Source organism: Oryza brachyantha, chromosome 5 (genome assembly GCF_000231095.2).
Source record: "Oryza brachyantha chromosome 5, ObraRS2, whole genome shotgun sequence".
Lineage (NCBI taxonomy): Eukaryota > Viridiplantae > Streptophyta > Magnoliopsida > Poales > Poaceae > Oryza > Oryza brachyantha.
In genome coordinates, this window is record NC_023167.2 from 15,585,114 (window position 1) to 15,610,540 (window position 25,427).

A 25,427-nucleotide genomic window follows, 5' to 3' on the forward strand; every position below is an offset into this window, starting at 1 on the left:
GCCTACCACGCGAGAGGGAATGGTGAGGGGTGATACGAACACATGCGTGGTCATCCCATCCAGGCGGGCGGCTGTGTCCGGGCAAATCGCCCGGAGCTCCCCATCCGGTATAGGCGGAATATTCTGCACTGGGCCACCGTATCCTCTTCTCGTCCACCAACCAAACACTCCTAAAAATCGGATCGTCAGACTCTATCCACCCATTTCTCATCATTTAAACACACCCTAACTTTCTCATGTAACCCTGACGTTATAAAATTTCATTGTATGAGGGGAGGATATGTAAAAGAATATTATGATGTTTCTTAAACATTACATTCTTGAAGTCATATTAAGGAAAATTGTCTTTCGTTGCCTATTTCGCGACTTAAGATTGTAATGGTATGTTTGACATTTAAACTGTGGTTATAAATTTATTTTTTTATAAAGTTTGCGATGTTGTAAAGTAAACCATATCTAATATGCAGCTAGCAGAGACAGAGACGATGCACATAGGGACGAGACGACGAAACAAAAGGGAGAGCATGGAGCATCCATGGCGTGGCCGACATCATTCTCTGTCTTGCCCGAACTTGCGGCCGGTGTAGCCGCCGACGGCGTGGAACGACGGGCCGAAGAAACCGCCGCCGCCGCCGCTGCTTCCTGATCCGGACCCCTTGCCCCCGCTTGTCTTTCTCTCACCGACCTCGATGTCGCCCTCGGGCGAAGACGAACCGGAGGGCGACGTGTAGATGACCTTGACCTCATCTGCACGGATGAACACCGGCGTCGTCCCGGACTCGGAGCCCTCCTGCCGCGGCGGACCCGTCCTTCTGACTCTGGAGTAGTAGGGAATGCTGCTCCTGCTCCTGCCGCCGCCGTCGTCGACGTAGATATTGCAGTAAGACTTACCGCCGCCGTCAGCTCTACCACACCAGTTGTTACACATTAAAAAAAATTCAGATTTTTGGAACAAATTTTGCAGGCGTTGCTCCACGGGAATCAATTCAGCCACGAGATGATTGTGTGATCATTTGGCTTATTCTCAAGCAATATATTTATAAATAAAAAATAAAAAAAAGACAAGGCTAAAAAATAAATCACAATGAAAAATCCTAAATATATTCCAAATTTAAGATTAAAAATTTAAATTTTGACTTATAAGCATAAGCAGAAATAAAAATGAGCTATCGACTTCAAGGCCAACTCAAAACAAATATTACACTAGGCAAACAAACAGCGCGGGGCTATTGTCATTTCATGGTCTCACTCAGTCATAAGCTGATCACTATGTTTAGTTTGATATGTTCTTAAAACTGAACTTCTATACTCTTTGCATATGATCGACCTATGTACACATAAGTTTGTCGATCCTGAAATAGTGGTTCGCAGCAATGTTCTAGCATGAAATTCTAGCATCACATCTTTTTCTTTTCGTTTATGATTATGCTTATATTTATAAGCCAAAATTTTAATTTTAATTTTAAATTTGAAGTTTATTTAGGGTTTTTTCGTCGTAGTTTATTTTTTAACATTGGCTATTAGCTTGCTAAGAACACGAATATAAAACTTTTATTTATAAATTATTTTTAGTTTGCAAATGCCGTTTGGTTTTTTCATGAAAAAGCCAAACTGGTAATTAGTGGATGTTAAAAGATTGAAGACATTTATTTGTGATTTAGACTTGGTCGAGTTGAATCAATCGAATATAAACTTTATTTGTGTGTGCAAGAGGACTTTCGCACATTTCTCCTCAATGCGTGGGCACACCTAATATTTTCCCAGGCCCACCACTAGTTAATCCAGAACTGTTATGTTTGAGTCAACAAGAGATAGTCTAGCAAAAATACCCATAGCAATTAAGCTGGCCATGTTGTGTAAAGGAAAAATTAATCCATACCTGCTCTCAATATTTTTAGCTTCTCCTTCTCCGGGGTCCTTTTGTAGAACTGCAGATTTCTCCCTTGAGCCCTCTTTCACAACATGGTGTTGTTTTTGCAGAGTCCCATGTGCTTCCTCTTGTCTCCGGACATCGCTATCACTGTCTAGCCCGAACCTGCGGTCCATGTAGCCGCCGACGGCGAGGAAGGTCGGGCCGAAGAACCCGCCGTAGCTGCTTCTTCCTGATCCGGACCCCTTGCCCCCGCTTGTCTCTCTCTCGCCGACCTCGGTGTCGCCCTCAGGCGAAGAAGACGGGACGGGGGGCGGCAACGGCATGTAGATGAGCTCGTTGGCCTCCGCCTCCTCTGCAGGGATGAACACCGGCGCCGTCCCGGACTCGGAGCCCTCCTGCTGCGGCGGACCCGTCCTTGTGACTCTGGAGAAGTAGGGAATGCTGCTCCTCCTCCTGCTCCTGCCGCCGTCGTCGACGTGGACATTGTCTAGCCCGAACTTGCGGTCCATGTAGACGCCGACGGAGTGGAACGTCGGGCCGAAGAACTCGCCACCGCTGTCAGCTCTACCACACCAGTTGTCACACATTAAAAGAAAAATCAGATTTTTGGAACAAATTTTGCAGGCGTTGCTCCACAGGAATCAATTCAGCCACGAGAAGTTTCTTTTTAAAAAAAATTATAAAATTTTTATACATGTGTTCTTAACGATCTAAAGACCAAAGTGAAAAATAAACCACGGTTGAAACTTATATTTTGACTTATAAAAATATGTAAAAACGAAAAGATAGGACCGTAAGAACATTTCCAACAGCTCATCTAAATTTGATCATCTATATCTTTATTTAGATGATCATCTAAACTAGTTTCATCCTTCATATCTCTTTGTGCTCCACTAGATCATCCATATATGACATCCTCTATATCTCTTTAAATGATGGAGAGAGATCATCTAAATATGAAAGTTCTCTCTTCTAAGAGCATCCAATAGCTCATCTAAATTTGGTCCTTTATATCTTAGTTTGGATGATCATCTAAAACAGTTTTATCCTCTATATGTTTGTGTGCTCTAACAGATCATTCATATTAGAGCATCTATATTCTAGTCTATTATATTTTATTGATACATGTAACTACCATGCATCTATATTTAGATGTTCTCTCTCCTGATATAGAGGACATCTAAAAATAGAGGATGGAATAGATGTTCTATTGGAGCACTATTTTTACTCTCCATCATCTATTTTTGGGATAAATGATGGGATAAAAGAGCTATTGGGATGCTCTAATATGGAGGACATCTAAAAATAAATGATAGGATGACTGTTCTATTAAAGCTCAATTTGTAGTCTTCATCCTCTATTTTCATAATAGAGAATGAGATAAATAATCTGTTGGAAATGCTCTAAGTGTTTTTAAGTCCAACTCATAACAAATATCACCTGCAGTACTATTCACTGACAAGTGGACCCTATATCAGTGAGCGGTACTGCAGAGGATGGAGGATATGCATCCAATATCACTAGGCAACCAACTAGGGCAGTGCTATTGTCGTGTCATGGTCTCACTTTGTCAGTCATAAGCTGATCACTATGTTTGATATACTCATAAAACTGAACTTTTATACTCTTTCCGTATGTAGTCGATCTTGAAATAGTGTTTTGCAGCAATGTTCTAGTATGAATTACTAGTTGTTCACTGTAAAACTGGTAATCAGTGGGTGTTAAAAGATTCAAGACATTTATTTGTGATTAGACTTAGTCGAGTTGAATCAATCGAATTTAAACTTTAATTGTGTGTGAAAGAGGAATTTTGCACATTTCTCTTCGGTGAGTGGGCACACCTCAAATTTTCCTGGGCCCACAACTAGTTAATCCAAAACTGTTATGTTTGAGTCAAGCTAGAGATACATCATCATCTTCGTTTATGCTTATTAGACAAAATTTAAATTTTTAACTTAAATTTAGAATTGATTTTAGAGTTTTTTATGGTAGTTTATTTTTCAACCCTGACTTTTATATCACTAATAACATGTATATAAATTTTTTTCACAAATTATTTTTAGTTTTTAAATATATCGTTTGATTTTTTCTATAGTCTAGCAAAAATATTCATAATAAACTGGTCATGTTGTGTAAAGGAAAAATTAATCCATACCTGCTCTCAATATTTTTAGTTTCTCCTTCTCCGGGGTCCTTTTGTAGAACTGCGGATTTTTCTTTTAAGCCCTCTTTCACAACATGGTGTTGTTTTTGTAGAGTCCCATGTGCTTCCTCTTGTGTCCAGACATTGCTATTATCCTTGGTATTTCTGTGATAAACCCAATATTGTTGTTTTTGCAGAGTTCCATGTGCTTCCTCTTGTGTCCAGACATTGCTATTATCCTTAGTATCATCAAAGATCGAATCTACAAACCGTATGTTGACACTAGGACGTCCTGGATGCATCCTAATGGCGTTAGTCAAAGCTGACTCTGCAAATCTTCTACAAAGATCATCAGCAGTACAATTGACCGTAATTTTTGCAGAGATCTCCTTAAGTCCTGACAAATGTTCAATCCCAATGGGAATAGTATCATGTTGATCTGCTCTATGGACATCAAAACCTAACTTGAGCTTCTGGAGATTAGGCATTGCACCTGCCTCAAATTCCATCCACGCTACGCTGCATCTGAATTTTAGGTATTTGAGGATTGAGAAACTTGCACCATCAAAGACAATCCTTTCTGCAGGCTTTGTGTGGACATAAAGTGATAAAACAGTCAGAGCCAGTAATCCCCTGAGAACATTAACATCATTACTTGTTATCTCCCTAATCCCAATCTTTAAAATACAGAGATTTCCAAGCTGGCCAATCCAATTCGGGAGGCTAGAAAAGATGCAAACACATGGTAACAACTCTAGCCTCTCAAGCAAAGCTGGTGGAGAGGGCACACTGCTCCAGCCATCTACAGAGATCCTCGTTCTAGTAGAACTGTCGATATGCAGAGTACTTGCAAACGAAGAGCCTGGAGGTGATAGAGATAAACACCTGAGATTACCGAGTTTTCGCAGAATGGATCCAAGGTATTGCATATTGATCTTCAGATTGTCAGAATGTATGGGAGAATAGGTGAGCTGAAGATCCCGGAGATTGATCAGTTCACCAAGGCTTTGTACATTCTCTGCTGTGTTGCAGCTGAGATCAAAATATTCAAGTGTACGAAGCGATGAAATGTGGGCAATTCCGTTGGGCAGGTTTGTCTTAGCAGGAAGATTAAGATGCAGCAAGCTTGGCAAATGAATGATGTCTGATGGAACTGCACCTATTTTGCCATCTATTTTCAGTGTCTCCAAATATTGCAGACCTTGCATATGGGTTGGCAGTTTTAAGGTGACATTGGAGGTGACCTTCAAATATTTCAGTTGGACAAGTTCCAAAATTTTAGTGAGATCAAAACTGATGGCATCCTCATCACCCCAAAAATGTAGAATTAGAACCTTAAGAAGCTGAAACCCCACAATAAAAGACATGGAATTCAAGACTCCCCAAAAGCCAAGTGTCCGAACTTGGGACAATCTCATATTAGTTGGTGGAGTTGCATCTTCTACGTTACCAAAGTGAATAGATAATCGTCTAACCTTGTCAGCAAGTCTTGTAGTAGCCTGTGAATGGTCTATTGCAATAACAAAATTTTCTTCTGTTGACTTGCGCGCAATAAGATTGAGGATCATATGGTGAACCACACAAGATAAAACCTCACCATTGTCATTGATATGTACAGGCTGGATAATATTTCTACCAATAAGCTCATTGAAATAGGCTCTTGAACTTTCTTCCTTTTCATTCCCTTCAATTGGACAGATGAAGCCTTCAGCTATCCATTGATTCACCAGATCATCCTTCCAAATTATGTTATTCTCTTGATACATACTAAGATATAACATGCATGCCTTCAAATGCTCAGGAAGATTGTTGTAACAAAGGTTCAGTAGTTGTTCCATCCCTTCTAGATTATGATTTGTCAACAAACTGTAACCTAAGGTCTTGTTTATGCAATCCCATTGCTCTTGTTTCTGAAGTTGAGTTGCTAAAAGACTTGCAACAGTGACAACAGCTAGCGGCAAACCACCACATTTTCTTACAATATCATATGAAACTTCACTGAGTTCTGGAGGACAATTAGAATGAGAACCGAAAACTGTACTGAAAAATAAATTTCTTGAGTCATCCTCACCAAGAGGTTTCATCTTGAAAATATACTCCGAGTCATGACTACAAGATTGCAGAGCTATATCCTCAATTTCTGTCGTGATTAGTATTCTGCTGCAACTATTGCCATCTGGTAATGTGCACTTAATAATATCCCATGTGCATATATCCCACAAATCATCAATTATGATCAAGTACCTGCCAAACATTTTCCTCAAACATATGTTCGTACAATAAATATATTGCTAATATTAACCCCAAGTACCTAACAATGGCTGCTACAATGAGCAAAAATAAAATGTCATAGTATGGAGCGTTTGTAATTATATATCTTTGTGCTTTGTGTGTCTTTGACACAATGGCCCGTTTATCCATTATCTAAAAAGTACTCCCACTTTGTTTAGCAACAAAGCATTGTACGCACCTCTTATCTTGCAGATGTGTCCTGATATTGGAAATTAGGCTATGCAACTTCCAATTGCCAGGTGGCTGCTGCGGGCGAACCTGCGAGAGCATGCTGATGAGAAGCCCCCTCGCATCAGGCTTCTGGGACGAACGCACGAATGCCCGGCACTCGAACTGCCGTCCAAGTTTACGGTACAGCTCGTCGGCAAGCGTGGTCTTGCCGACTCCTCCAGCTCCCACGATGGACGCCACCCTCAGCATCTTCTTCTCTCCATCGGTCACCCACTCCTGGACATTGTTAATGGCAGCATCGAGACCGACATGCCGGACGCCACCAGCGCGCTCTCTGCACACGGAAGATGCATCGTCTCTAGCAGTAGAGGCATTAGTGTTTGCAGTGCCACCGAGGCTGCAGACGGCGTCGCCGTGGCGCTGAAGCGCCTCCTGCACCCGTAGGCTGAATTCTCTGATCTTGTTGGCCATCCATAGGCGCTGCTTCAGCTTCTCTGGAACCCAAGGGATCTGCTTGCTCCCACCACGCCGCCGACGCAACAACTTACGGCGACGAGTATAACTTCGGTACACAGGTAACACAGCAACGTGCTCATACTGCTGCTCTGCGTAGTCCTCGTACTGGTCGATGCAGTCCTCGATGTCGTAGGACAGCTCGCGCACCTCCTTCATCCAGCACCTGACAACCATGGCATGGTCCTCCAGTTTCGCTGTGTTGTTATTGTGGCGATGGAGGTCTAGGATGGAGATTATCTGCTCGATGTCTTGCTTGATGAGCGGTATCTCATTCTCTGCTCCCTTGGGCAGGATGCTACCGTGACGATGCAGGAGCCGGTCGAGCCTCTCTGGGAGGTTGAACATGGCGCCCTCCATAGATATCTTTCCTGAAGACAAATCAAGTGCAGGTTACAGGTTACAGATTTGCAAGGCGTGCTGCTAATAAAAATCGATGCTGAACAAAAGAAGCAAGAAACGAGAAAGAGAGAGATCACTGAACCCAGAGGTTGAAGGCAATCAGATGATCAGAGTAGCATGAGCGAGCTCTCCGAGCAAATGAGGAGATTGGACTTAGCAGAGACTTGTTCCATTTTGCTTCATTCCTAGCTCCCAAGTCTGACGTATTTGGTAGCAACTCTCCTGTTATAATTAGTTTTCTTCGGATAGGGACATTTGTTTATCTAGTTGTTGGGTACTTATTTGGTAGCAACTCTCAATTAAGATATCATCTTTCTAGTAATATTATTATGCGTTTCACACACCTATCCTCAAATATCCCTGAAATTGAGATTCACTACATTTCAATGCTCAAACTTCACATGATTAACATTTGTCTCAAAACGCAGAGCTGTCTGCATAATTCTCATAAATTATATTCTGCCCCATATTATGCTTTCGACATTTTATGATTTACAAACGCATGGCATGATACTGTGGACCATTGACAAAATTCCATATTAACATAAACTTGTATGGTTAACTAAGAGAGCAAGACTTTTACACTATACATACATAAAGGAGGAATTAGTAAATTGGATTTTAGACACACCAAAATAAGCATAATCCTTTCTACCACACTTATACTGTACTAAAATGTGAAATAAGTTGTGAAATTATGAATAAAAACCATTCAATTTATATGTTCTCCATTGTGAACAAGATTCTTAAAGTATTTTTTGATACAACCTCCCTCATTCTCAAATACTACCTCCGTTTCATAACATAAGATGTTTAACTTTTTTGGTAGCAACGTTTGATCATTTGTTTTATTCAAAAATTTAGTACAAATATAGAAAAAGTTGTGCTTAAAGTTCTTTTGATAATAAAGTAAGTCACAAGCAAAATAAATGATATTTTCATTTTTTTTAATAAGAGAAATAGTCAAACATTGCAAAAAAAAATAAAACATCTTACATTATGATTACATTATGAAACGGAGGGAGTAGATGATATCCTAAAATACGTGCAATTAAACCTCAAAATCTTAAATAACTAATTAGTGCAAGAATATTAGAATTTGGCATATGAAAATGATATCGATAGATTTGTCATGGAAAGCAATTTCATAAGATTATAGTTTTAATATTTAAGAAAGTGGTTTCGATGCCTGAAACGATAAGTAAATGAGAGCAAAGGTAACATGATAATCTGAAGTTTGTGTTTAAAAAAAAATACGTACTTGTGCCCGAAGACATTGTGCATCTAATTTTGCACTAAATTGGGCGTGTCCGTGCATATATTCTGGACTTGCTGGAGAGTTGTGGGCTGCCGCCTGCAGGTCTTCGGCTGCTGCTCCTCCCTCCGGTTGATCCATGGAGTCCGCGGCGGCGAGCGCCTTCTTGAAGGCCGTGATGGGGAGGCTGTTCATGGCGCTGGAGAAGGAGTACAACAAGCACAAGGGCCTCTCGCAGGAAGCGCAGTCACTCCAGCAGGACCTCCGCATGATCGCCGCCGTCATGGACGACCAGCTCCGCGCCTTGGGGAGGACGAACGACGCCCGCGCGCGCACGGCCGTCGCGCGGCTGCACGCCGAGGAGATGCTTGACCTTGCGCACGACATCGAGGACTGCGTCGACCGCTTCTTGCACCGCCTCACCTGCAGGCGGCAGCGCGGCGCCGGCGCCGGCGCAGGGCCCGGAGCGTCGTCGTCGTCCCTGGTGCGCAGGATGGCGCACGAGCTCAGCAAGGTCCAGAGCCGGTCGAGCTTCGCCGACGAGATCCAGAAGCTCAAGAGGCGCATCAGGGAAGCGCAGCAGCGCGTCATCGACATCAAACCTATCGTGGATGTCATCACCGGTGGCGGCGGCGGCGGCGACGGCCAACCCACCGGTGCCGCCGGCTCGTCGTCAACGCTGCCGTGCCGTGCCGCACGCAGCCCGGTGGGCCTCGTGGAGCCCGTGGAGGAGCTCCTCTCGCTGCTGGACGAGGTGGACGGCCAGCCGGAGCAGACGAGGGTCATCTCCGTCGTCGGGTTCGGCGGCTCCGGGAAGACCACCCTCGCGAAGGCGGTCTACGACGATCCTCGCGCAAAGGACAGATTCCCCTGCCGTGCTTGGGTCACCGTCGCTAGCTCGCCGGAGAACAGCAATGGGACGACGGCGATCCTGCGTGCTGTACTCCAGCAAGTTCTTCCCAAAGACGACGCCATGGGTGTTGACGAGCAACACGATCTTGAAACCTCGCTCAAAGAATACCTGAAGGACAAGAGGTTAGTGCATTTTCGCTTTGTTTTGGACTTGGCCTTGGTGAATTTACTTACCATGGAATGTTCTTGTGTTAATTAGCTGCTCTAATGATCCCAATGATTGTTGCCTGATTGATGACTATTTCACCTGCAGAAGTTAACTTACAAGTCAGCTTTTGCTCCTCATTTATCAATTTGACTGCCAAGTTTATACTAATCGGTGGTTAATTTTTCTTTTTGAATTTTTGGTGTTAACTATTTTAGAATCCAAAAAATTCAGGGGAATGAAATTTCAAACAAAAAGAATTTATTTTGAATACTTTTTTGCTAAAATTCAAACAAATTTGATGTTTTTCTGTCGGAGGCACATCCTACCGGCACTGACTTTTTTATTTTTTAAATCTTTTAATTAAATAATTTTATTACTAAACCTCGAAAGAAACCTTTTGGTCACGCCACACCAATCATGACGTGCCAGCCTTTTGCCACGCTCGGAGGAGTGACGTGGCCAAAAAGTTTATACATTAAAAATATTTCCCTTCATAATAAAATTATTTATTCAAAAGATTTAAAAAAATAAAAATTTCACCTGCACTCACCGGTAGACCCAATTTTTTGGATCGAGATTGTGAACCCTGATATTGATAACCGTTTATAGTACTGACTATTGCATCAGCAGAATTTACGTAATTACTCAACTTAGTTACTCATCTCTCAATTTGGTTATCAGGTATTTAATTGTCATCGACGACATTGGGATGGATCAATGGAGCATTATAAGATCGACCTTTGAAGACAATGGTACAAGCAGCAGGATAATAGTGACCACAATGATTCAGTCAGTAGCAAATATGTGCAGTCATGGCAATGGTTATGTGTATCAAATGAATACACTTGGTGAAGAAGATTCCAAGGAACTAGCTTTTCCAGGGTTTAGATCACCTGAGTTGGAGCAAGGTTCAGCGTCATTATTAGGGAAATGTGATGGTCTTCCTCTTGCTCTGGTTAGTGTCTCTGATTATCTAAAGAGCTCAAGTGAGCCCACAGGAGAGCTGTGTGCAAAGCTGTGCCGCAACCTTGGTTCTCATCTGAAAGAGCAGGATGGCCATTACAGCTTTTCAAAACTCAGTAAGGTGCTCCATGACAACTATGACAATTTTTCTGGCTATACTCTCAGCTGCTTGCTGTACCTTGGTATATTCCCAAACAATTGTCCTCTGAAGAAGAAAGTTCTAATCAGAAGGTGGTTAGCCGAAGGATATGCACGAAGTGACTCTCTCCGTAGCGAAGAGGATATTGCAGATGAGAATTTCAGTAAGCTTATTGACAGGAACATTATTCGGCCAGTTGACACAAGAAACAATTCTGAAGTGAAAACCTGTAAAACTCATGGAATTATACACGAGTTTTTGCTGAACAAGTCCTTGTCACAGATATTCATCGCGAAATCATCTCGTGATCATCCAAGACTCAGTGTCAATACTAATGCACGCCACCTTTCTTTCCATGCTGATCAATTGACAGAGTGTGTGGCATCTGATGAAGAGTTATCTCGTGTCCGATCTCTGACAATCTTTGGGGATGCAGGTGAAGCGATTTTTTATGTTCAAAGGTGCAAGCTGATACGAGTCTTGGATCTACAAGAGTGCAATGATTTGGATGACGATCATCTGAAATACATATGCAAACTATGGCATCTGAAATACCTGAGCTTTGGGGGCAATATCAGTGAGCTTCCAAGGAGCATTGAGGGCCTTCACTGTTTAGAGACACTGGATTTAAGGAGAACCGAGATAAAGTTTTTGCCCATTGAAGCAATCATGCTGCCCCATTTAGCTCACCTGTTTGGAAAGTTTATGCTTCATAAAGATGATGTGAAGAGTGTGAACAAGATGAGTAGACTGCAAAAATTTTTCTCCTCCAAAAAGAGCAATCTGCACACTTTAGCAGGATTTATCACTGACGAAAGCAAAGGTTTTCTGCAACATATTGGCGATATGAAAAGGCTGAGGAAGGTTAAGATATGGATCAAACATGTTGCAGGTAGCAACAATTACATCGCTGATCTTTCACAGGCCATTCAGGATTTCACCAAGGCTCCCATTGACAGGGATATTGATCATTCTCTCTCGCTTGATTCCGAAGAATGCCCTGAAAATTTCCTGAGTTCACTTGATTTGAAGACATGCTCTGAAGGTTCCAAATATGCTTTGAGGTCGCTAAAGTTAAATGGAAAACTTCACCAGTTGCCACCATTTGTTACTTTGTTGTCAGGCCTCACTGAGCTTTGCATTTCATCAGCTACGCTGACACGAAATCATCTATCAGCACTGATCAATCTGAACAGACTGCTCTACATCAAACTGGTTGCATATAAGTTCAATAATTTCGAAATAAAACCTGGTGCATTCCCGAGCCTGCGACGCCTGTGCTTTGTGGTGAAAAGTGTCACTTCAGCTCTGCCAACAATCAAGCATGGAGCTCTCCCAAATCTCATCTCACTTGGGCTGCTCTGTCAAGGTCTAGTTGGTCTTTCTGGCATCGAGATCACGCACATGAAACATCTCAAGGAAATCACGATTAACTCTGGAGTGGATGTACAATGGGAACAGGCAGCAAAGAACCATCCAAATAGGCCTAAAGTTTTATTCCTCACAAAGGTTAGTCTAGTGGAAAGAGAGGACAATGAAAGAACTTGTGCGGTAAGGGAACAGAGTAAAATTTGTAAAGCTCAACCAACAAGTTCAGACGGCCTCAATAAGATGAGACTTTCAGAAGCTTCTTCTTCGCGACTTCGTATGATCGTACAACAGTCAACAGGTGGTCTTAACTGCCACTGAGGCACCACCCCAGCCTTCCTTGGCAAATCTCTAGGCTCTAGCACAATATACCACTGCAGCAAGTAGACCTTAATTAAAGACCAGTTAAAATTTGCAACAAAAACCTGCAAAACTAGATTGCTGGTCAGTTACATGATCCAGATTTCTGTCTTTCCGCACTTGTTGTGTTGTGTGTGCGGCATGCAGTTACTAGTTGCAGAAAGTGTGGAAGTTTGCATGCCTAGATCTTTAAAACTAAACATGTTTGCATCGGTCAAAATAGAGTCCCCGAGTTGTAATTCTGACAGAACCTTGCTTTCACCATGGGCGCAACAAATCAACGCGATTGGAGGACTTCGTTAAGACGTTAATAATCAGATTCTGGGAGGAGGACTTACCGTCTGCGGATCGATCCACCGAATCAGGCTGCGCCGACGCAGGCGAGGGTTCCCGGTCGAGGACACCAGGTAGGTAGGACGGAAGGAACAGGAACTCCCGCTCGTACTGGCAGCAATTCCCAAATCCCCTCCCATGCTCTCCCACTCCCATTGACACGACGCCGACGCGGCCGTGCGCGACGCCGCCGCACCCCCTCGCCGGCGCCTGGAACGAAGTACCGTTGCTGAAGTGGTCCCACCAGGATGGCTTTTTTTAGAGAGAGTGAGAGAAGGCCCAGGATAGCAAATAGCAAGGGCTCGAGTCGACAATATTGGCAGGGCACGGCCCACAGAGGCGGCCATGCTGCTTGACTCGGCCCAAACATCCTAGTTCGTGATGGGCTAGGTTTAGCTGGCAATGGTGACCCAATTTCGTCATGGTCTATGGCTGCTTTCTTTCCCAACGCATTTTTTTCGCATTTTGCCTGGCACGCACGTTTTTTTAAAACGGCTAAACAATATTTTCTTTTCTAAAAAATTATAATTTCAGTTTTGTATGAGCTAATTACATTTACAACAGTAAATAGTTATCCTAAAAAACGGAAGAAATACTTCAATAAACCAAATATGTGAAAATATCCCAATATTCTCACCCGTTCTTTTATAACGCTTTAATTTATCTGCCAAGTTGGATCTACGCACGTTGTTTTGTTTATGGTTACTAAATTGACTTGTAGGGTCCGGAAAACTATCTAACCATATTTGTTCATGCATTTTTGTCTCAGAAACGGGAGCAGAACCGCCGGTCAGGAAAACAAAATCGGTTATACGGTATTTCAAAAACGATTCATTTCGATCGGGAACATGGCGATAACGATCGGGAATCGATATTTCAAAACGGGAATAACAAACCATATAACCACTTCAAATATTCACAACAAAATTAGTATGAATATGATACTAGCATAATACATAAAACAATTGATAAGAACATACTGATCAACGCATACTCATAAGAATATAAGAACACGGTAGAATTCAAAATAAAAATGTCCACGGGAATTATCCCATGAAAATACGAGAACCGTGAAAACGGTCGGGAAAACACCTCAACCGTTTTCGCCGGCTTTTCCTACTTTTTTCTCGATGTCCTGTTTTTCCCATCAAAACGATATTCGGACGAGAAAATGCTATATTCGGGCGAAAAAATCGATACACGGTGCCGGTCGGGACGGAAGTTTTCAACCCTATTGACTTGCCTACGATGAATAACAGAAAATCTAAACGAATGTTATTAACAAACACTTAATTATAAAAAATATCATCATCGAAGTGTATGTCTATAAAAAAGAAATGTCATCGTTAGGTTACGTCGGTATTTCTCTCCAAAAATAAGTAATGACATTTCTTAGATAAATTTGTTCTAAGATAAATTCGTTCTAACGGTAGCATTTTCTATAACTTACGCTCATCAATGGTAATTTTTAGATTTAAATGTTTGTCAATGATATTTTTTAGATTATCCCAATGAATAAATATAGAAATGAGCTGGACAAAACAGAACGGTATGTTTACGAAATAAAAACGAATTATATAAATAGAACTTTTATATATGTTTTTTACTTATTTAAAGACAGAAAAAATAAACTAAGATAAAAAAAATAAATTTTGATTTATAAGTATAAAAAAAGAAAAGGATAAAAGACTGGTTATGTTTTCCTCTTACTATTCGCCAGTATCTCTGATGGGAGGAACGGCGACGAGAAATCCATTCCCTTTTATCAAACAAACGCATAAGTTTGGCCGGCGACGAGAGGACAAACAGAGTACATCAAGAACGCTCCAGATTGTCACAGAAAAGCCAAACTGGGAGACCATTGAGACGGGGCCGTCCAGCATTAAATCCTGCGATGGTTTTCCTCTAGGGAAGAGCAAGAGCCATGGTGCTCTCAGCCATGTGACCACTCGATCGATCGCCACAAGGCCGCACCGGCTTCCCAGCCATGGAAATCTAAACGATTCACTCCCGGAGACAACAGAAACGGAAAAAAGCGAAAGAGAAGCAGCTGAGAAATCAAGGATGGCTAGAGACTAGAGGGTTCGTCTCAGATTCGTCTGGCTCCCGCCGCCGCGCGCGCGGATGTGCCCGTGGTCGCGGGACGACGAGTCGACTACGACCTATCCGTGAGAAGATTTGCGGCGGCGGCGGCTGCGGCGAGGGAGAGCGAGGGTTCAGCGCTTTCTTATAGGAAAGAGGTGAGCTGATTAGGGCAACTAGCGTCGGTACTGGGCCGCAACGGATGAAGAGAGCTTTTTAATCAGGGCCGTCTGTTTCATGCTTCATGGATCTCTCAGAGCAAGTATAATAGCAGGCTATAAACCAGCTAAATACTAAGGTGGAGAAGAGAAGGGATGAGAGAGAGGGGAAGCAGACTATAAGCTTATAGCCAGCTCTGACACGAGAAGCAAAAAACTATGTGAGAGAGACAAGTAGGACATATATTAATTATAAACAGCTAACTACTACTACTATATAGGTGTACAAAGAGAAGGCTATAAGAATTCTTGTAGCTAACAAGTTGGCTATATTATTAGTCTTGCTCTCAGCACATATACATCTCAAAATCTGTATTCTGTTTTCCTCTATATAAACTTATCCATATTTTCTTTTGTTGTTTTTTAAGAGAGCAAAATTAGATGCACGCGCGCAGCACAGCACATATGCATGTCACCGCACAAGCTTATAAAATGACTCTGTTAGCTTTCTACAAACATATTAGTGTTACGATAATCAGATTCTCATATCAATGTCAGTATCTCCTATCATCTTAAAGTCGCCTTCCTTAGAAGAGATCAGGCCACCTTGAATCTTTGCGTCAAACATGACAATCTTCTCAGGTCCTCGGTGTCCCCACCCCCATCCCCTTGAAGACGAGGGTTGACCGCCATGACTGCAAACCAAGCAAGTCCCCAGACCTAGGGGTTGCCTTCCCCCTCGGAGGGTGGGGCCACTCGAACCTTATTCTGTATAACAAGTAAGTCCTCCTACAACCTAGACACACCCCTTTGAGAGAAAACGGGTTGCTTCGACCACCCCCCACCTAGAACAAGCTAGTAGGGGCATGTTGCATCCACCATATTCAATGCATACACTTATCACATTTAAAGCACGAGCATCATGTTACAAATATGGTGTTTAGTAAACTTTTTTCTCACACAAATGTATTAAAAATAAGTGACACAATCGTGTCATCTCCTTTTGACGCCGTGTAAAAGGAGGCACCCCTATCATGCCCCATCAACAGCATCGTGCGATAACTCTCTTTTATGATGGACAATCGACAGCTGCATAGCCCCCCTGGGCCTTTCCCACATTATTTAGGCCTTTGCAGCCATCCCCTCCAAGGCTCGGTGGAACCCCTTGAGATTATAAAAGTAAGGTCATCTATGGAGGAAAAGAAATAGAGATGGAGACAAAGAGACATGTGAGAATTCTAGCTAGAGCTCCCTCCTACCTGTATTACACTAAAAATCATATAAACACCACAGGAGTAGAGCGATACGCCTTTGGGCAGCGTAGATCTATATAATCGCCTTGTCCATAGGATTTATTCCACACATTCTCCTTCTCCTTCATCACCACGCCATTGGATCTACAACCCATGGCTTCCCCATGCTCCCTGGACCGAACACAAAATGGAATCCACCAAATTTACCCTCTAACACCGCATATGTACTTTCTACCAGAATTTTTTTTTCTGTAGGGTGCCCAATTCGCGCAAAAATACTGGATGTCCAATCCACACAGAAATATCATAATATCGTGTGCCATTTCTTTCTTTGCTACTATATGTTTGCATGACTTTGTGCTACCGCTGTCTATTACGAGCTACTAAATATTTTCATGGTGATCTCTCTTATCTCTTATGTAATAACTATTTAATAAACTCTCAACGGTTTTTCTTCTAAACTATTTATCTAATCTACAATTTGATTGCACTATTATATTTGTTATAATTAAATATTTACAACAATGTCTCACATGTTTTATTTTAAATAAAACAATATATATGTTCCAACCATTGAGATTCAGTGTTTCATATGTAAGAAAACAAATATTTTAACCATTAAGATTCGATGCTTCATGTGTGAGAAACTAATGTTTCAACACAAATTCAACTATGTGGCACATTAAGTTTTTTTTGTTACGACGTTTATTTTTAAAATGTCGCCTGGTGTGTTATTTGAATCATAAGTATGTCATATTATCTCACCGGTTTTTGTGTTGCAAGTTGCAATGTATATTGTTAAAATGTTGCACATGTTGTTATTTTAAATGTTTCAATAAGCACTTTACCATGTTTCTCCAGTTGACTTGCTAATGTTGCACGTAGTGTTGTTTGGATGTTTCATGTTTTATTTTATAATATTTCAATGGTTACGATTTGATGTTTCACATGTAATATAAAAATGTTTGAATTAAGATCTTCTGATATCTTATCCTATATAATCATGTGAGATTTTTTTATAAAGATCTAATTGTGTTGAATACAACGGCATAATCGGATCATTGATTAGATAAATATTTACAAAAAAATACTTCAAACTTAAGCGAATTATTTGCACACAACTATACAGTTTCGACTGCAATGAGACCAGGAAGAACATCTGATATTTTGATATTTTGCTTTGTGTCGGGCAGGGGTGGAAGCGAGCCAAGTCAAGCCAGGCTCGGCTCGATACTCCCACCGAGCTAGACACTAGGCTCAGCTCGTGCACAGGCTTGAGCTGGCTCGTGAGCTCGGTAGGTTGCGGCGGCCAAGGCGTAAGTGGCGAGGCGACGGCGTAAGCGCAACATAGGTGGCGGCACGGCATCTCCCGGCTCTGGCTCGCGTAAGGTAGAGGGTGGGGATGGCGTCATCGTTGGCATACAGTCGCACTCGTAGAGTCGGATGGGGCGGTGTCAACGTACCGCGTACGAGAGAAGGACAGTCACGAGTCATGGGAGTCAACCCTAATTAGAAGTAATGGGTCATATCGATGGGCTTTGTTGGGTTTGGGCTAGAAATTGATCTATTCCACCGAGCCTACTAAGCTCGTGAGTTGTTCTCGAGCTGGCTCGGGCTCGGCTTGGTTCATCAACGAGCTAAAACTCAGTCTCGGACTCGGCTCGTTTAGGATTCGAGCCGATTTTGCCAAGCTTGATCCGAGCTCATGAGCCCGAGCTATTTGCCCGGCCCTAGTGCTGGGGACAGGGTTACCGAAACCGTGGTTACCGCGGCGGTAACCGCGCCCTCTGCGGAGGCACGGTTTCGGTAAGTCGCGGTAACCGAGTTTAAATTTGAGGAGAATTTAAAAAATTTGAGAAAATTTAATAAAAAAATATGTGTTGTATATCTTGATATATAGTGTAGTTTTGTCAAAGAAATTAATAAAAAATTATGCCCAGCGTAATTAAAAATCATAAACGAGTATTTCGGGAAACAAAATTAAAAAATAGCCTATTGCATAATATTTAATAGGAAGATGGTCAAGAAAATTTTGTGTTTAGTCATTATTATTTACACTAGATACTAGGGTACATAATGTTGAAATACAAATAAACGACGATGGAATACGGAAAATATGTATAGAGAAAAATTATACGTGCATCTTAGTACACATAATAGTTTTATTCGTAATAATGGATAGTAGGTATAGTTGTGACGCAACAATCAAAATGAAGTTATTGATGTAAATTATTTGGTGAAGGGTGATATGAAGGTGTATGTTTGTATGTTGTAATATCAAGAATTTAGAAAATGTCATGTGAAACTTTTCTTGTTTTCCCTATAACATGTCCTATTTTTCCTATGTTATAAATATAGTCACAAAATATTTTCCTATTTTTCATGTATTTTTTTAGACTTTTTAAAGTTTTTTTTGCATTTGACATCACATCCGCGGTCTCCTTGCACTAACCGCGGTTTCGGCTATAAAAACCATGCGGGAAGCTGCGTTAACTGCCGTTCTCATGTGTTGTTCCAACAAGTAGTTATCGCGGCAAACCGCATGGTAAGCCGCGAAAACCGCGTGAGTTTAAATTCAAATTTTTTGGATTCAAATTCATCACGGTTTTTGCGGTTACCATGCGGTATCCGCGGAAGCGCGGTTTTGGCAGCTTGCGCGGTAAGGGAACCCTGGTTGGGGAGCCTGACCTATAGTTTTATCCTTTTTATCATATATTTATTCTGTATAATTGAGTTTATAACAGTTCCATGGTTTTTTTTATAAATATTGATTCTTTCCCTTGAATGTTACCGAGTTTATCATTTTTTTGCAGTACGCTATTGTAGACATTACTAATTTTCTTGCCTTAAAATATTATTTATGTGATACGTGCTACATAGCGCACTTTTGTGTTGTTTTTTTTATGTAAATCACATTTCTTATGCGAAACAAATATTTTTTATCTATTATATTTTGTATAAGTGATTTCTCTCACATATACCACTATTTTTGCTTTAAAATCAACCTATATGAAAGAAATCTTAAAGCATATACACCCAATTCTATTGTGTAATAAGCCACAAAAAAATTCATACCTTTTTTGTAACTTCTAATACTATAAATCGCACCCCTACTTACTTTAACATATTTTGTAATTTAGCCCAACATATCGTACAAATCAATTCATAAATTCAATGACACAGTGTAGAAATTGACAATATGAATAACAATAAATCTTACAACGATTAAACTGGTGTATCAGTGGCATAGCCTAAGTTCTGTCTAGAGCGTGAGATCCTCTGCTATCGCCAAATCGCTAAGAACTTTGTGCAAGCATCGGAAAAACATCGATGCAGAATAGCAAGAAGATGAACGAATCCTTCATTCAAGAATGGTTCTTCAAAATTTTCCTTCGAGAATCCTACGAATGTTGAGGTTTTCGCCCTCTCAACTCGACACCAATGGTGGTGCCGTCGCAGCACCGGCGTCATCAGGCAGCACTGCATCGTCGTGCACCGCCGGCGCCGCCCGATCGACCATGATCACCACGGAGCTGCGCTCTATACGCCTCACTCGAGCCGTCGTGGCAGTGGCAGGTGGTGGTCGGACACCAGCCCCGGTGCGGAGCACGTCCTGATCGGCCGGTGCTGCGCGGGGGCGCCGGTGGGGAGGGACAGCTCGAGCACCTCTTGGCACCCGCCGCACCGTATCCTGCTGGGCCACGTCGTCCTCGTCCTTCTCCTCCTCCGCGGCGGCGGCGGCGGCGTTCGCAGGAGCTCCGAGCACTTTCCGCAGATCACGAACGGCGCGCCGCCGAGGACTGGGCGGCAGGGGTCCCGGCCCTCCTGCGCGGGCGCCGCCGGACGCTCGACGCCGCCGCCGCCGCGGCCGCTGGACGACGTCGACGTGGAGGCGGTCTCCTCCAGCGGGAGCGCCCGCTCCAGCTGCGACTCCAGCCGGCGGAAGAGCCGCGAGTCGCGCCGCGTCACGGCCCTAACGGCGGAGGCGTCGCCGCTCGCCGGCCGCGGCTGCTCGATGGTGATGATCAGGCTTCGGAGGTTGTCCAGCGCGTGGAGCAGCTCCTTGTGGAACGCCGGGTCCATCAGGCGCGCCGCCGCGGTGGCGCCTGGCTCATCGGGGCGTCCACCACCAGACCCCCCGACCTCCTGCGAGCTCATCGGCGACGGCGACGGCGACTGCCAGCTCTGCCCATCCTGCGCGTTCCTTGGCGTGTAGAACGCCTCCTCGCTTCGCTCCGAATCCGTCGTGGTCGACGTCCAGTCCGAAGAGCTCGACGGCCGCCTCGTCCGCCTCGACGACGGCAGCCGGACCTCATCGACGACGCGCCTGTCCGACCCGACGTCCTCCGGCTCGTCGGAGAACACCGACGCGGAGTCGGCGGAGAGGATCTCCAGCCTGCTCAGCGCCTGCTCCGTCTCGTCCGTCGGCTCCGGGTTCTTGCCTGCGGAGACACCAAAAACACCAAGAACCGCACCCATCAGAGCCTCCGCGCGTAAGATCCATGGCAAAAAAGCAGAGCACAGATCGATCCATTCCCATGGCCCCTCCCGGTGGCTCACCTCGGATTGGAGTGCGGCATCTGCTGCAGTAGAAGATGACGGCCTTGGGGTTCTGGTAGACCATGGCGCGGCAGTACGGGCACCGCCCGAACCGCATTTTCACCTCCCCCGACTGCATCGCCGCCGGCGACAGCGACAGCGACGGCGAGCTCGTCGCAGTGCACCTGAGCATCGATCAGACTCCTGGTCAGGGACAGGGAAGAAAGCCTTGTGATGATCACTCGAACAAACTCTGCGCGCGCGCGTTGCTCCACAGCAATCAATCCTTCCCTCCAAATCAATGCGTACTTTGGTCCAGGGTCAGCTCAATCAATTTCATGTCACTAACACAGCGTAACTGCTAAATTGCGACTCATCATCAAGACATCAACCGATTTTGCGGTGGAGTTGACTGCTTCAGCTTATCGATCTCCATACGAAAAAGAAGACTCATTGACCGCTAATGGAGATGGAAAATGGTGAAGAAATACTTAGTAATACGGTCTACGGTGACAGTGGCAGCCAGTATACCATACATACATGTCAGGTAACTCTTTATCAGCTTGTGGATTGAGAGTTCAGGATGGTTTCTTGCACAGACTAATTGCAGAGCAACATGGAGATTAGGAGAGCATGGCACTACCAATCTATCATCAAATCAGAATATACCAAAAGATGAAATCAAAGAAAAGAACAGGCAAACTCTCAGTAAACCCCTGAACAAAACTGAATCTCACCTGTCCGTCAGAATCTTCAGAACCCCTCCAGCTCTTCAGCTCGGTTCTCTGACACGAGACAGCCGAATCGAACCATGGAAGAAAGCAGAAACGGGAGTAGGAGGAAGAGGAGGAAGTAGAAGGAGAAAGAGTCCTCCTTTCTTCTTCGGTTTCTTGAGCCAGCCAAGTCACAGCGTGCACTCCATTTTCTCTAAAAAAAAAACCGCGTACCCTCCAAGGAAATATTTTAGTACGGATCATTAGCAGAAGAGGGCGGCGCTGGTCAATTACTGCTTAGAAGAAAATTGCGTTTTTTAATTGGTCAATTGCTTGTTCCGTTCCAGTCCACTGGATTTTCCATCGTGGTGCAAATGCTGTGTGTGCTTAGCTCTGAACCTTTTTACCTCGGACTGTGTAAACCAGGCTTGGTTAGGGTGTTTTAATTGGTGATTTGGTGTGTGTGTGTGTTAAACTGCAACCACTTCTACATCGATGACTTTTTAGGTAGAAGTCAACTCAATACTAATCACTAGGCAAGCATCTGGATGCCATGGTCTGTCAGACATAACATAAGCTGTTCACCATTTTGTTTTGATATAATCTTAAAAGTGAACTTTACACACTCTTTGCATAAACTTGCCAATATTGAGATAGTAGTGTTCTACTATGACATCTTCCCACAGAATAATCTTGAAAATGGTGTGCTAAAATGTGTACATTAGTATTTGAGCTTCAGTAATCAACTTTGACTAACTTAATTGTGGCCACCAATCAAAAGAAACACACAATATTTCTTCATTGCCTGCTGCAAGGCCCAGTTCCAACGGCCCAACCCAAAAGAAAACACATAACAATATTATAAATAATAATAGTAATTGCATTATCTCACCTGGGGGATAACAAGCCTCCGACTGCCACGTGTCCGGTCTCGCAGCCTCAGCTCGTCGAGCTCGAGCTCTCTCTCCCTTGTTTCGCTGCTGCTGCTGCGGCTGCGGCTCCCTTGGGATGAGAGCCCCCTCCTCTCCATGGCCTCCTCGCTCCTGCCGCGCGCCACCTTCGCCACCACCAGGCACCTGGCCGCCCTCCACCCGCCAGGCAGCGCGGCCTGCAGGTCACACGCGCCGAGGCTGATCAGGTGCGGCGCCGCCGTCCCGGACGACGAGCTCCTCCGCGCGCTCTACCTGGCGCAGGCGTCCGACGCCGCGGCGCCGGTGGCGGGCGGGGACACGGGGAATGATGGCTGGGGGTCTCTTCTTGACGAGATCAGGGGCGCGCTGCAGGCGGCGGACTCGTCGTCCAGCCCGGCGGCGACGGGTGTTGTCGTCCCGGACGAGCTCCTGAGCGTGCCGTCGGCTGTCGCGGACACGGGCGTCGTCGTGCCGGACGCGATCCTCGGCGCGGACCCGCCGTCGGCGAGCATGGCGCCCGGCGGCGGGGCGGGCGCGGGCGCGGACCTCAACCCGGAGGAGCTGCTCGCGGCGCTGCACCTGGACGCGTCCAACCCGGTGGCACGCGCGGCGGGCGGCGCGCTGTCCCGCCTCGAGGAGCTGACTTCCGGCCTGTCGGAGACGCAGCGGTGGGCGGTGCTCGTGTTCTTGGCGGCGACGTGGCTGTACCTGACGGCGCGGCCGGGGGTGCTGAGCGGCGCCGTGGACGCGTACGTGCTGGCGCCGATGCAGCTGGCGCTGGACAGCGCGCTGGGGCGGCGGAGCCTGAAGATGAGCGACTTCGTGGTCGGGGAGCGCATCGGGGAGGGGTCGTTCGGGGTGGTGTACTCCGGCGCGGTGGTGCCCAAGGGCGGGCCGGCGCCGGCGGCGAGGGTGGGGAAGGCGAAGACGAGGCTGGAGCTGGACGACAGGTTCAAGGAGAAGGTGATACTGAAGAAGATCAAGGTGGGGACGGCCGGAGCCAAGGAGTGCGGCGACTACGAGGAGTGGTTCAACTACCGGGTGGCGAGGGCGGCGCCGGAGTCGTGCGCCGAGTTCCTCGGCAGCTTCGTCGCCGACAAGACCAAGTCGGAGTTCATCAAGGGCGGCAAGTGGCTCGTCTGGAAATTCGAGGTAACGCCACTGCCATGAAACTACTCGATCAGCTTGTGCTCAAACGCTAGCTAGTGACAGTTACTTTACTGATTTGCTGTAATCAAAGCATAAAAAATTAACAACATTTTGAGGAATCACCGATCACCAAGTTTGTAATGTGCAAAAAAAAAATCAGCATGTTCTTAAGACTATGGGTTGTTAAAATTGCAATTTTTTATAACCAACTGAAACATAAAAAGGTCCGCAACAATTCGAGGGATCACCAAGTTTATACTGCATACTACTATGCAAAAATAAAAACGTATGCTCTGAAACTATGGGATAAAAAGTTTCAAATTTTAAAATGAAACTGAAAATTGAGATTAGGGAGATCAAAACAGCAAAAATGAAAAATTGATATTAGGGAGATCAAAACAATTTGAAACTGAAAATTGAGATAGGGGGGTCAAAAACTGAAAATTGAGATTAGGGAGATCAAAACAGCAAAAATGAAAAATTGATATTAGGGGGATCAAAATAACTTGAAACTGAAAAAACTGGCCGATGCAGGTCTCGAACCTGCGACCTTCGCGTTATTAGCACGACGCTCTAACCAGCTGAGCTAATAGGCCATTTTGTTGTTGGTAAAAAGTGATTAGTATAAACGTATTAATTAGTGAGGTAATGGCGGGAATGCAGGGTGACCGGACGCTGGGCAACTACATGAGCGACCGCAACTTCCCCTTCAACCTGGAGGGGCTGATGTTCGGGCGGGCGGTGCAGGGGCTGGACTCCGGCAGCCGGGCGGCGCTGGTGGTGAAGCAGGTGATGCGGCAGCTCGTCACCTCCCTCAAGCGCATCCACGGCACCGGCATCGTCCACCGCGACATCAAGCCCTCCAACCTCGTCGTCACCCGCCGCGGCCAGGTCAAGCTCATCGACTTCGGCGCCGCCACCGACCTCCGCATCGGCAAGAACTACGTCCCCGACCGCGCCCTCCTCGACCCCGACTACTGCCCCCCCGAGCTCTACGTCCTCCCCGAGGAGACCCCCCAGCCCCCCGCCGAGCCCATCGCCGCCATCCTCTCCCCCATCCTCTGGCAGGTAGCTCACCCATTCCTTCCTCTTCTTCTTCTTCCTCGGATTCCAGCCGCCGCCGGTCGATCACCGTCGTCGCTTGGTGCATTGCTCCCTGCAGCTCAACAGCCCGGACCTGTTCGACATGTACTCCGCGGGGATCGTCCTCATGCAGATGGCGTCGCCGATGCTGAGGTCGCCGTCGGGGCTCAAGAACTTCAACTCCGAGCTCAAGGCCGCCGGCTACGACCTCAACCGGTGGCGGGAGACCACGCGCCGGAGACCCGACCTGCAGATCCTCGACCTCGACTCCGGCAGGGGCTGGGACCTGGCCACCAAGCTCATCTCGCAGAGGGGCGCCAACAAGCGCGGCCGCCTCACCGCCGCCGCCGCGCTGCGCCACCCCTACTTCCTCCTCGGCGGCGACCAGGCCGCCGCCGTCTTGTCCAAGCTGTCACTGAGCAAGTAGGCTATACGAACAATTTCATACAAATGTTCAAAGAAAGAAGCACATGCAGTGATCAGGTTGAGATCACCAATGGCATTGGCATTTTTCATTAGAGTAATCAAGAACTCAAAGATTGATTCGAGACAGAGGTGAAGAAAAAGAAAAGAAAGCAAGAATCAATATGGTAATAAATTACATTGTTTTGTACGAGGTTACTTTGAACATTGCGGTGCAGAGTTGCAGGCACTAGCTAACGTTAAA

At 45.0% G+C, this 25,427-nt stretch overlaps 4 protein-coding genes, 1 long non-coding RNA gene and 1 other non-coding gene across 8 annotated transcripts; 2 read left to right on the plus strand and 4 right to left on the minus strand.

The window, feature by feature from the left end:
- Positions 1 to 275: 275 nt before the first annotated feature.
- LOC102701175 (disease resistance protein RGA5-like) lies at positions 276 to 8,879 on the minus strand. 2 transcript variants are annotated; one of them, XM_015837604.2, is made up of 5 exons: positions 8,656 to 8,879; positions 6,487 to 7,363; positions 4,029 to 6,260; positions 1,880 to 2,437; positions 276 to 905 (listed from the first exon to the last, which is right to left on the minus strand). In XM_015837604.2, exons 1-5 carry the CDS (start codon positions 8,669 to 8,671, stop codon positions 551 to 553), a joined length of 4,038 nt encoding a protein of 1,345 aa, XP_015693090.1. In that variant the 5' UTR covers positions 8,672 to 8,879; the 3' UTR covers positions 276 to 550. The 2 variants fall into 2 exon arrangements, with proteins under 2 accessions (XP_015693090.1, XP_015693091.1); XM_015837605.2 differs by lacking the exon at positions 1,880 to 2,437.
- Positions 8,789 to 12,818, plus strand: LOC102699783 (disease resistance protein RGA4-like). The gene is made up of 2 exons (XM_015837606.2): positions 8,789 to 9,684; positions 10,391 to 12,818. Exons 1-2 carry the CDS (start codon positions 8,789 to 8,791, stop codon positions 12,498 to 12,500), a joined length of 3,006 nt encoding a protein of 1,001 aa, XP_015693092.2. The 3' UTR covers positions 12,501 to 12,818.
- Positions 9,439 to 10,397, minus strand: LOC107304292. Its single transcript, XR_001550363.2, has 3 exons — positions 10,260 to 10,397; positions 9,736 to 9,808; positions 9,439 to 9,670 (listed from the first exon to the last, which is right to left on the minus strand). It is a non-coding gene; the product is annotated as an uncharacterized LOC107304292 (long non-coding RNA).
- Positions 12,819 to 19,477: 6,659 nt separating the features above from the next.
- LOC102701452 lies at positions 19,478 to 21,822 on the minus strand. Of its 2 annotated transcripts, none has more exons than XM_040524482.1 (3): positions 21,642 to 21,822; positions 20,926 to 21,089; positions 19,478 to 20,807 (listed from the first exon to the last, which is right to left on the minus strand). In XM_040524482.1, exons 2-3 carry the CDS (start codon positions 21,041 to 21,043, stop codon positions 19,915 to 19,917), a joined length of 1,011 nt encoding a protein of 336 aa, XP_040380416.1. In that variant the 5' UTR covers positions 21,044 to 21,089; positions 21,642 to 21,822; the 3' UTR covers positions 19,478 to 19,914. The 2 variants fall into 2 exon arrangements, with proteins under 2 accessions (XP_040380416.1, XP_006655419.3); XM_006655356.3 differs by having other exon boundaries at positions 20,926 to 21,108.
- Positions 21,823 to 22,523: 701 nt separating this feature from the next.
- LOC102700057 (serine/threonine-protein kinase STN8, chloroplastic) lies at positions 22,524 to 25,373 on the plus strand. Its single transcript, XM_006654480.3, has 3 exons — positions 22,524 to 23,680; positions 24,341 to 24,745; positions 24,840 to 25,373. Exons 1-3 carry the CDS (start codon positions 22,646 to 22,648, stop codon positions 25,185 to 25,187), a joined length of 1,788 nt encoding a protein of 595 aa, XP_006654543.2. The 5' UTR covers positions 22,524 to 22,645; the 3' UTR covers positions 25,188 to 25,373.
- Positions 24,200 to 24,273, minus strand: TRNAI-AAU. The gene has a single exon. It is a non-coding gene; the product is annotated as a tRNA-Ile (tRNA).
- Positions 25,374 to 25,427: the final 54 nt, after the last annotated feature.

What these genes read in the sequence shown, in the direction of transcription:
- LOC102701175 (XM_015837604.2), bottom strand. An exon ending in ACTAAAAATATTGAGAGCAG is followed by an intron (nt 2,438 to 4,028) that starts GTATGGATTAAT and finishes CTGGTGTGGTAG; the next exon opens with AGCTGACAGCGGTGGCGAGT. An exon ending in GCTAAAAATATTGAGAGCAG is followed by an intron (nt 906 to 1,879) that starts GTATGGATTAAT and finishes CTGGTGTGGTAG; the next exon opens with AGCTGACGGCGGCGGTAAGT.
- LOC102699783 (XM_015837606.2), top strand. Translation starts at nt 8,789, where the DNA reads ATGGAGTCCGCGGCGGCGAGCGCCTTCTTGAAGGCCGTGATGGGGAGG. An exon ending in GAATACCTGAAGGACAAGAG is followed by an intron (nt 9,685 to 10,390) that starts GTTAGTGCATTT and finishes TTTGGTTATCAG; the next exon opens with GTATTTAATTGTCATCGACG.
- LOC102701452 (XM_006655356.3), bottom strand. Translation starts at nt 21,097, where the DNA reads ATGCTCAGGTGCACTGCGACGAGCTCGCCGTCGCTGTCGCTGTCGCCG. An exon ending in ATGCCGCACTCCAATCCGAG is followed by an intron (nt 20,808 to 20,925) that starts GTGAGCCACCGG and finishes GTGTCTCCGCAG; the next exon opens with GCAAGAACCCGGAGCCGACG.
- LOC102700057 (XM_006654480.3), top strand. Translation starts at nt 22,646, where the DNA reads ATGGCCTCCTCGCTCCTGCCGCGCGCCACCTTCGCCACCACCAGGCAC. An exon ending in GGCTCGTCTGGAAATTCGAG is followed by an intron (nt 23,681 to 24,340) that starts GTAACGCCACTG and finishes GCGGGAATGCAG; the next exon opens with GGTGACCGGACGCTGGGCAA. An exon ending in TCTCCCCCATCCTCTGGCAG is followed by an intron (nt 24,746 to 24,839) that starts GTAGCTCACCCA and finishes TGCTCCCTGCAG; the next exon opens with CTCAACAGCCCGGACCTGTT.